Raw genomic sequence first — 11,037 nt, 5'->3', positions numbered from 1 at the left:
CCCCCCCCCCCCAGCATGTGGCTGGCATCAGGGCTCGTGCCTCACCTGGTCCCCGGGTCTGCCACCAACACATCGTCCTTGAGCAGGTTCAGGGCTTCCTGGGTGCTACCCCTCCACAGCAGCGAGGTGGAGCGCAGCCTTCTGGGCAGCCCTGAAGAGGAGCAGTGGGCAGACCGGATGGGCCAGCTAAGGGGGCGTGGCGGGCCCCTAGGTGCTCTCCCTCCCCCACCTCCCATGGGTTGAGCGATACCAACAACCAGTTCCATTTTTTAAAGAAAGAAAACCAGCCTAGCGTGGACTCCAGTCCTGCCTTCTCTTCCTGCCTGTGTTTCACCTGGTAGATCACTTAACCTCTCTGAGCCCCAGCACCTCATCTGTAACATGAGGAAAATCATTTCTGTCTCATAGGACTGATGTGAGGATTCGATGATCTAAAATGCTTCAGCATGCTGCCTGGCACATACTAACTGCTCACAAAATAATTGCTATCCTCAGCTCTGGAAAGTTTAATTCCAACAACTTCCTGAGGTCAGTGACCAAAAACAGGTTTTGTGGAATTGGCCCCTCTGACCACTTGGAATGTTCTGTTTATTGGATGTGCCTTCTCACATTGCAGGACTGGGGTTTCTTCCATCATTGGTAGTTGGTGGATATCTATTTGATGCCATAGGGCCCTTCACCTGCAGGGCCCCTTCCAAGTCCTGCATCTAATTTTGAAATTAAAATATAAGTTCATCAGAGCTGTCATCATTATTTGTTGAGGTCTGGCAATTAAGTTCATGAACTTGCCACTGTGCACTTACATTGACAGCACTGTGTTGGAAATAAATAACCGTATTGGAACACCCTCCCTACTCACCTGATCCGGCCCCCAGTGACTTCTTCTTTACCCGAAGATAAAGGAAATATTGAAAGGAAGACATTTGATGACATTCAGAACATCAAGGTAATATGACGATGGCTCTGATGGTCATTCCAGAAAAAAAACTCCAAAATTGCTTTGACAGGTGGACAAGGCACTGGCATCAGGACATAGCTTCCCAAGGGGAGGACTTCAAAGGTGACCGTAGTGATATTCAGCAATGAGACATGGAACACGTGTTCTAGGATGAGTTCATGAACTTGATTGTCAGACCTCAGGTATTCATATGTACATATACATTGTATATGTATATATTGTTTTTATTCTTTATTTAGATGGCAGCATACAATATATGTTATGAGCTTTCTTCCTACTTAGTATTATATCATATTTCAGCCCAATACCCAAAGAACCTTATTGTCCTTTTGGGGCAGGACTACATAGTGCTTGACTGTATAGCTGTGTCACAGTTTATGTAACCATTCCCCTACTGATAGACATCTAGGTTGCTATTACAGACAGTGCTGTAGTGAGCAGTTGTGTAAATCCCCCATATGTTCACAAGCACATCTGTAAGAGAATTTCCCAGAAGGGAAATTGCTAAGTCAAGGGGTATATACATTTTTTTTTAAGTTGGAAGTGTCACTCCGTCACCCAGGCTGAAGTGCAGTGGCACACTCACAGCCACCCCAGCATTGACTTGCTGGGCTCAGGAGATCCTTCTGCCTCAGCCTTCCAAGTAGCCAGAACTACAGGCACGCACTACCACACCCAGCTAATTTTTTAATTTATTGTAGAGACAAGGTCTCACCAAGTTGCCCAGGCTGGTCTCAAACCCCTGGGCTCAGGCAATCCTCTCACCACAGCCTCCCAAAGTGCTGGGATTACAGGTTTGAGCCATTGCACCTGGCCGGGTAGATACATTTTAAACTGTGATATCACCAATCGCCTTCTATACAGGCTGCATGTAAATTCCCATCACTGGTGTCTAAGAGTGCCGGCTTCTATTTTCTTTCTTCTTTTGTTTGAGTTGAGGTGTAACTCTGTCACCCAGGCTGGAGTGCAGTGGCACCATCACGGGTTACCACAGCCTTGACTGCCTGGGCTCAGGCGATCCTTCTGCCTCAGCCTTCTGAGTAGCTGGGACTACAGGCACCAGATAAACCACCACACCCGAGTAATTTAGGGGGCTTTTTTTGTAGAGAGAGGTCTTGCTATGCTGCCTAGGCTGGTCTCAAAGTCCTGGGCTCAAGCAATCCTCTGGCCTCAGCCTCCCAGAGTGCTGGGATTATAGACATGAACCACGCCCAGCCTTCGGGTAGTTTTAATTTGCATTTCTTTTGTTATGAATGATGTTGAGCATCCTTTAATATTTTTTAACATTCATAAGAGACTTTTCTGCCAACTGTCAAGTCTGTCCCTATCCTTTGCCTATTTTTCTGTTGGGCTGTTGGTCTTTGTATTCATTTGCAGACGATCTTTATATATTAAGGGACATTAGATGTTCATTATAGAATTGTCGACAAATAGTGACTTGTTGACTTGCTCTGTCAACTTGATCTTGACCTGCCATCTAATCCTGATTTGTCTACTTGATTTAAGTCTCCAGGCTTCAGCTTTTTCCTCTCAAGTGGTTTCTATCCCTGACTGACTACCAAGCCCTGTGAGAGGGAGATATGGCCAGATCAGGACACAGAGAAGAGGGTGGGCCCAGCCTGGCTGGATGAGACCTTGGTCCTCAGTCCCTCCACTGAAGTGGCTTAGTGGATCAGGGTGGGTCAGTTCTGAGACTCACCTGAGAGCTGGCTGGCCATCCTTCGCAGGGTGACAGGTGAAGGCCTCGGGGCGGGGCCCACCTCCTGCAGCCCGTCCACCAGGCCCGGCTGTTCCAGGGCTGACACTGCGCCCAGTGGGTTGTTGATGGTGAAGGTGCTGGCATAACGCTCCAGGGGGTCGTCCAGGGAGGCCACGATGCCCTCCTCCCACAGGCGGTACAGCATGAGGACTGGGAAGATCTTGGAGATGCTGGCGATGCTAGACAGCATTGGGCACAGAGGGCAGAGGCCATCCCGTTGACCCCCCCTCCCACCCTGTGGCCCCAGCCTGCAACGTTCAAGTATTTCAGAAAAGCACCGAGTCCACCTTAAGTCAGCTTCTCACCCAGAAATCCACCAGCCTCTGTGGAACTGCCTCTGGGACTGGGTGGGGTGGGCACATCTGCCCACCCACCCTGTGCCAGGCTTTCACGGGGCACCTCCCATTTGGGAACAGGCTTAGTTTGGATGGCATCTCTGCCTCCCACTGGCCGCGTGGCTTTAGGCAAGTTGCTAGACCCTCCTGAGATTCCATGTCACCGTCCACATCATAGGTTGGAAAAAGTATCGAACGAGATTGTGCTTGTAAAGTGCTTGTCAGCACACCTGGCAGGTGGTGAGTGGTCCATAAATGAGAGCAAATATGACTGTTGGCCCCAGGTGGGGCACAGAGCAGGTGCAGCTTGCGAGCTCTCTCCCTCCGGATGCCTGTAACACCCACTGGGAACATGTGTTGCATTGTCAGCTTTGAGGATCCTGCAGGTGGCACCAGGGGAAACTCCAGGTATGCAACTGAACATCCCTGCTGCTTCCATCTGGGCCACTGCTACCGACTGAAGGGACCCAGAGCAAGGACCCAGGAACTGGCTATGGTTCCTTGGTGGCACATGGGGTGGGGGGAGGTGGCACAAGGGACTCTCCGAATTTGAGAAGTTTGGGTCCAAGGTTCTCTTAGGAAGGAATGCCTTCCTATGATGTGGCATTGGGCACTGACTGGTCCTCTCTGGACCTCAGTCTCAGCTTCTATAAAATCATCAAGACGGCCAGACATGGTGGCTCAAGCCTATAATCCCAGTATTTTGGGAGGCAGAGGTGAAGGGATTGCCTGAGCCCATGGGTTCGAGACCAGCCTGGGCAACTTGGCAAGACCTAATCTCTACAATAAATCAAAAAATTAGCTGACATGGTAGTGTGCACCTGTTGTTCCAGCTACTTGGAAGGCTGAAGCAGAAAGATCACCTGAGCCCAGCAGGTCGATGCTGGGGTGGCCATGAGCATGCAACTGCACTTCAGCCTGGGCGACGGAGTGAGACTTCAACTCAAAAATAAAAAAATAAAATCGTCAAGAGTTAGTAATGGGCTGGCAGCTTAGATCCCCAGCCATGATTCTCCTGAGTGCTCCTACCTCCTAAGTCCCCTTTGCCCTCCCAACCCTTGACCCCTCCACAGGACCCTGGAGGTCACCCAGCTCACCGGTACATGGTGTACTCATTGGGGGTCCCAGAAGCTGGATCTGAGCCATTCTTCTTCCCAAAGTTCCCAGTCCAGAGCACAGTGTCATTGTGAATGACAACTGCAGACATGGCAGCCAGACCGGGGGCAGACATTGCCTGGCGAAGGATCCCATCCACCTGTGGGGAGGATAACAGGTGTGGTGACAGCCTCTCCCCTGCCCTCACCCCTCCAAGTCATCCCACACACCTGCCCTTCCCACAGCCACACCCTGCCCATAGCCTCCAGGGAGCCTCTGGACCTCGTGTTCCCAAACCATGCCCTGTGGGGTGGCCCTACTGTTTTATATGGGGCTTCCTTGTGAGAGTTTTGCTGGGAGAAACATTTCCTTGGCAAAATAAGGAGAGGGGTTAAAACTACTAACTGAGTCAAATCCTGTCTGATGCCCTAGGAGAACCTTCAGTGGGTCTAGCCTGACCCCCTCATGTTGGGGAATTCACTATTTATAGAAGGCTTCTAGGCCCTCTTTAAACATGTATTGAAAGTACCTCCTTATTTTCAATGGTGATGATAACAGCTAACGTTCACTGGACATTTAGGATGTGCCAGGCATGGCATAACGTGATTTTCATAGTCTCCTTTACTCCTCACAAGTCGGTGCTTATTTGTCCCCATTTTATGGACAAGAAAAAATGAGTCTGTGAGCTAGGAGGTGACTTGCCCAAGTGGCTAATAGTTGGTGGAATCAAGGCTGGAACCCTGTGCAACCTGCAGCCCAGCTCTTAATCACTCAACCTCCCTTGCCAAGCAGGCTTACACGTCCTTGGCTGCCTTCCATCTCCTTCAGTTTCCATCCCTACAATAGCCTTGTCTCGCTGAGCCTCAGTTTCCTCCTCTGGGGTAGGATTCACGAGGAATGCACACGAGCGGTTAGCAACACACCTGCCACACACTAGAGGCTCAATAGGAGGCAGCCATGGTTATTATTGTTGCTTTTATTAAAAAAAAAAAAAAAAAAAGTCCTATGACCCCTGGAAGCCACATAGCACCTTCCGCTCCCTCTGCTCCACGGGAACTTTGCCGATATTTGCAGTGATGGGCTCCTGCCTTGGCCCAGGCCTTCTCTCCTCGGAATTCATCACCCTCATCCTTTAACTGTTCCTAGGATGACAGTTTCAAGTCCCCCCACCGTGCTGCAGCTCGAAGGCTTAGGGTGTTTCATTTGACTCCATGTCCCCTAAGGTGAGTAACCCAGGCACAGACTGGGGCTGGTGACACCTCCCTCCAGTGCCTTGCCATCCTGCAGTGGGAAAAGTCGCATTGTGGGCTATGCAGGTGGGTGTGGTGTGCACTTAATCACACTGCAGTGCCTCTGTGACGTGGGCGCCGTCATCCTCCTCCACTCCTCTTCCCCATCTCTTGCCTGCGGCCTCCTAGTCGGCTGCGTGTGCCACCTACTTGCTCTGCAGCCCCCAGGCCTTTGTGTGTGCTGTTCCACCTGCCTGGATCCCACCCCTCCAGCCCCAGGTTCCCTTGCTGTACACACACCATTGAGTGTCTCCAGCATGTTCACATCTCAGCCAAGATACCACATCCTCCAGAAGCTCCCCCAACCCTCAGCCAGTTCCTTTGTGCCCTTGCAGTTCCCTAAACTTTCCCCATGTTTTGTGTTGTCCTGACTGTTCCCCTCATTCCCAGGCTGACAGTTGTTTTTTTGTTGGTTTTTTTTGAGTCAAGTCTCACTCTGTCACCCAGGCTGGAGAGCAGTGGCATGCTCACAGCCACACCAGTGTCAACCTACTGGACTCAGGCAATCCTTTCACCTCAGGCTTCCAAGTAGCCAGAACTACAGGCACATGCTACCATGCCCGGCTAATTTTTTTGATATATTGTAGAGAAGAAGTCTTGCCAAGTTGCCCGGGCTGGTCTTGAACCCCTGGACTCAGGCAATTCTCTTGCCTCGGCCTCCCAAAGTGCTGGGATTATAGGCTTGAGCCACTGCGCCTGGCCTAGGCCGACAATTGCTTGAGAACAGATCTGTATCTTCTTTCTGCCTATCCCTAGTGCCTAGCACAGAGCAGATTCTCAAGAAATCCATGTTAAATGAATGAATGAATGAATGAATGTCACTGCCAGCACAGAGGGCGTGCCCCCTATCACCCTGGACTAGCCCACACTCCCACATGCCTTTTGGGCCATCACTGACCTTTTCCAGGGCCTCCTTCAACACGGGGAGGGGGTGGGCCAGCGGCACGGGCTCGGGGTGCCGGGGACACATCATCACGGGGGCAGAGGTCTCTTCTGGTCCCAAGGAACCTGGAAGGAACATCACATGGTGAGTAGGGGACAGAGATCAGGCAAGGGTCATCCTAGGCAAGTGGGGAGAAGTGACAGCAAAGACCAGAGCCTGCCTCCTGGGCAGCCCACCCCAGCCGACGAACGCCTTACCAGGACACGTCAAGGTACGGAGAGCAGTCACAGGCATGGAGGCACGGGGACCAGGGTATGCAGGGGGAGGCATGGCCCTACACACAGCACCCATCAGGCCACAGCCCCAGCCGGTAGTCCCAGCACTCCCTTCCCTGTGCTCGGCCAGCTTCCCGTCACCATGCAGCTAGCAGACTTAGGCCGTCCTGGCTCCTTGGGGCAGGCTCATGTCTGTCTGTCCATCTCTCGTCTCCTCTTCCTGATTATATATTTTTGGGTGGACTCAGAGCCTCACTTAGGCCAAACTACAAGGGACAGCTCATTCTGTCACCACAGCTGAGCATCGGGCATGGGGCTTGAGTCTGCTCTGCTTGCATCCGGGTGTGTGGCCTCCTTGGCACCTCGGGGGAAGTGAGGGCACCAGCAGGACAGGAGTCAGGCTGTGATGTCTGCACAGCAGTGCCCAGGCCCCACCTCATCCCCCAAGGCCAGTGTGGGATATGAAGGGGAATGAGCACGCCCAGAAGCTACATCCTTCTCTCCTTCCCCTGCCTCCTGAGACTCCACCTAAAACCGGGACAGGGTCCTTGTGGTAGGTTCGGTGTAGCCATAAATTGTCAGCTCCTCCCATCTTTTGAACCTGGCTGGTTTTGGGACTTGATTTGACCTTAAAAGAAGGCCGGGCCGGGCGTGGTGGCTCAGCCTGTAATCCCGGCACTTTGAGAGGCTGAGGCGAGAGGATTGCCTGAGCCCAGGGGTTTGAGGCCAGCCTGGGCAACTTGGTGAGACCTCATCTCTACAATAAATCAAGAAAAAATAACTGGGCGTGGTGGCACGTGCCTGTAGTTCCAGGCTGAAGCAGAAGGACCGTCTAAGTCCAGCAGGTCGAGGCTGCGGTGGCTGTGAGTATGCCATTGCACTCCAGCCTGGGTGACAGAGTGAGACTCCAACTCCAAAAAAAAAAAAAAACCACACACAAAGGAGGCCAAACTTTCTAGGCTAGGCCTCAAGGGCCTTGCTCCCTGAGAGACTGCCCCCTTGTGGACAGGGCTGGGATAGCGACCCTGAGAACCAGAGCCCACCCTGAAGGAGAGGCTCCCTCTCAATACCCACTGCATTGAAGACCGCCCAGGCTAGACCAGCTGCAGATCTGCAAGCGAGCCCACAGCATCTTGAGAAATAAAGTTGCTTTGCTGGAAGCCAGTAGGCTTTGGGGTGGTCTGTTACTTAGCAACAGATAACCGATATGGTCCCAAACGGGGAAATTACAAGCCTTAGGGAGGATTTCTCAGCAACTCCATGACCTAGGCTTAATAATTAGAGTAGGGGAGGCTGGCACAGTGCCTCACTCCTATAATTCCAGAACTTTGGGAGGCCAAGGCAGGAGGATCGCTTGGGACCAGGAGTTCGAGATCAGCCTGGGCAACATAGTGAGACCTCATCTCTACCAAAACATAAAGAAATTAGCCAGATGTGTTAGCACCCACCTGTAGTCCCAGCTACTTGGGAGGTCGAGGCAGAAGGAGCCCAGGAAGTCAAGGCTGCAGTGAGCTGTGATTGTGCCACTGCACTCCAGCCTAAGCGACAGAGACTCTGACTCAAAAATAATAATAATAAAATTATTATTATTATTATAGTAGGGGGTCTCAGCTAGAGCCCCGGCCTTGCTCAGCCCGGGACCCAGGTAGGACTGGCCTCGGCAGCTGTGTTCCTCTAACCTCAATGTGAGCGCACACAAAACCTAAATGTGGGAATCTTAGAAGGCAGATGTGATTCAGGGGATGGGGTGGGGCCGACAGGCCTCGTTTGAACCACGTCTCAGTTGATGCCCATGGGGGAGCGAGGACCTAGAGCAGTGTGGTCTGTTTCCCATGTGTGACAAATTAAGCGCAAAAGTTGAGAAAAAGCATTTAGAAACTTTTACAGCAGTTTGACGGAGTAACTTTGCGTCTGCTTAAACTAATAAATAATTCAAAAAAACTTGGCCTTCTATTCTGTATTTTGTATGCCTTTTTAAATATTCCCCAATAATTCCTTTTCTTTCTCTCTTTTTTTTAAGAGATTCTCATTATGTTGCCCAGGCTGGACTTGAACACCTAGGCTCAAGCAATCCTCCCACCCCAGCCTCCTAAGTAGCTGGAACTACAGGCACATGCCACTACACCCAGCTTGCCTAATAATGCATTCTTATGCATCTTTATAAGTGACACCGGCCCACTTTGGACTGGTAGCTTAAGAAGTGTGGCCCTCGAGGACAGGCCAGCCTGCCTTCCCAGGGTCTACTTGCTTGAGGGACTAAGAATCCCCTCATCAAGGAACTCACCCCAGTAAGAAAGGGAAGGGGTAGGAGAGGAAGGAGCTGGCAAGAAATTAAGAGGAGGCATTTCTGCAAAACTTTGTGTGGGATGTGGGAGCTCTGGGCACCTCATTGAGTTTTGGGGCATCTGTAACACACAAGGTGACACAGAGGAGTGAAGAGAGGCGTTCTCCCTCACTTTAGCAGAAACCTGGGGCCCTGGACCACCCAGGATCCCAGCAGCTTGGAGGGCCCAGGGTTGCTATAGCTACAAGGGCCTGGTAGACATCACCAGCAATGACAGCTCGGTGGCTGAACCTTGACCAGCCCAGGAAAGAGAGGCTGCAAGAAACAGCAGGTGCCACTGGACACCCTGTGAGTTGTTCCTCTCTGGGTCTTAGATATCACTGCAGGAGGATCTCAGAAGGGGGCTAGGGCCTGGAGGTCCCATCGTGGGAGCTGAAGGTTTGTACTGGATGACTTGAGGAAACCCCAGCAGCAGTAGGATCCTCATTTTATACACAAGGGCACAGTTAGTGAAAGCTGGAGTGAGAACGGAGGCCAGAGATTCTGAGTCCAAAGCTTGTGGTCCTCCCCAACGCCCGCAGATCAGGGGCAGCAGCACAAAGCCCAAGAGGATGCTCAGGTAGGATGGGGGAGCCCCCGGCTGTCGACACTCACCAGTCTTCAGCTTGGGGAGGTGGTACTGCCACAGGAAGCAGCTGGTCATGACCACCGAGAGCAGGCAGAAGAAGCCACAGACGGCCGGGAGCAGCCACTTCTTCCTCACTTTCAGCAGGCCGGGCCGCCGGCCAGCCTGGGAGAGAAAGGACACGGGTCACAGCCCCCTGGGTGTCAGTCAGAGGAAAGGCAGGGATCCTGGCCCAGGCCCCTCCTGGGCCTCAGATGTACCCACACCTTCCCAGGGCAACCCCTTCGACGGCTCTGTCCTGCATGAGCTCCCACGCTTCCATCCCTCTGCTTGCCATGCCCACCTGCCATGTGCTCAGTGAAATATCTCCACATTGGCTGAAATGCCACCTCCTCCAGGAAGCCTTCCCTACCTCTCCTCACTCATGTCCCTTCCCAAGGCACATCGGAGCAAGCATCCATGATAGTGCAAATTCACCCCTCGTTGTGGGCAGCCACTGTTCCACAGTATCAGTGGATCTGCCTGACAGAGTGTGAGCACCCCAAGGATGGGCCACTCCTCCCCCATCTCCCGCCCCCACTTGTGGCCTCTGACTCGTGCTGGCTGCTCAGTACACGTTTGCAGAGCGAATGTACAAGTCCTAAGAACTCAGGACAAGCCAGGCTTGGTGGCTCAGCCTGTAATCCCAGCGCTCTGGGAGGCTGAGGTGAGTGGATTGCCTGTGCCCACAGGTTCGAGACCCACCTGGGCAACTTGGCAAGACCTCATCTCTACAATAAAATTAAAAAAAAATTAGCCGGGCATGGTAGCGCACGCCTGTAGTGCTGGCTACTTGGAAGGCTGAGGCAGAAGGATCGCCGGAGCCCAGCAGGTCAAGGCTGCAGTGGCCAGGAGCATGCCACTGCACTCCAGTCTGGGTGGCAGAGTGAGACTCCAACTCAAAAAAAAAAAGAACTCAGGATGAAGTTTCCCCCACTCCCTCCAAACACCCACTTTCCAGAACACCCACCTCTCCCCTCCTCCATGTGTGTGATCTTGAACCTGGGAGACAGCACCCCGTGGGCACACAGAAAGTCCCCCCTTCACATGTGATTGCCACTCCAGGGGCAGCTGGCTCTGGGAGGCTGGTGGCATTGCCACGGCCCCGCAGTGCTGTGCCACGGTGAGCGGAGGAAACTTTACAATGGGAAGCGACTTGTTTGGAGACCTCACGGAAGGAAAGATGGACGGGGCTAAAGGGACTGGGGTCCCTTCCACAGATGGGGCGGGGTGGAGGAAGCACAGCTTGGGGGGTGGGTGAGAGGCAGACCACAGTGTAGACATGAGGCACACAGGTCCTGACACCTGCCAGGAGGAGGAAGAGGAGGACAGCAGGAGGTGACTGAGATATGGGAGAGGGAGGGTGTGGCAGCCTAGCCCCCCACAAGGATTGTGTGTCCCCTCACTGCCTAGAATCCTGGAAATGTAGTGCCACCTCCACCTGCAACCCCGTCCCAGGGACAGTGCTAAGGTTTCTTTTTTTTTTTTTTTTTTT

The 11,037-nt window shown here is 52.6% G+C and overlaps 1 protein-coding gene across 1 annotated transcript in view; it reads right to left on the bottom strand.

The window, feature by feature from the left end:
• LACTBL1 (lactamase beta like 1) overlaps positions 1–11,037 on the bottom strand; it is a 21,175-nt gene that overhangs the window by 2,793 nt on the left and 7,345 nt on the right. The window contains exons 4-8 of the mRNA XM_021717380.1: positions 9,533–9,668; positions 6,335–6,444; positions 4,150–4,307; positions 2,658–2,896; positions 46–151 (exon numbers count right to left, since the gene is read on the bottom strand). Coding sequence (XP_021573055.1) covers positions 46–151; positions 2,658–2,896; positions 4,150–4,307; positions 6,335–6,444; positions 9,533–9,668 — 749 coding nt within the window. The remainder of the gene's footprint in view (positions 1–45; positions 152–2,657; positions 2,897–4,149; positions 4,308–6,334; positions 6,445–9,532; positions 9,669–11,037) is intronic.

Source organism: Carlito syrichta, unplaced genomic scaffold (assembly GCF_000164805.1).
Source record: "Carlito syrichta isolate Samal-C Ts95f unplaced genomic scaffold, Tarsius_syrichta-2.0.1 Scaffold108052, whole genome shotgun sequence".
Lineage (NCBI taxonomy): Eukaryota > Metazoa > Chordata > Mammalia > Primates > Tarsiidae > Carlito > Carlito syrichta.
This window is presented reverse-complemented; position numbering and strand designations above follow the sequence as displayed.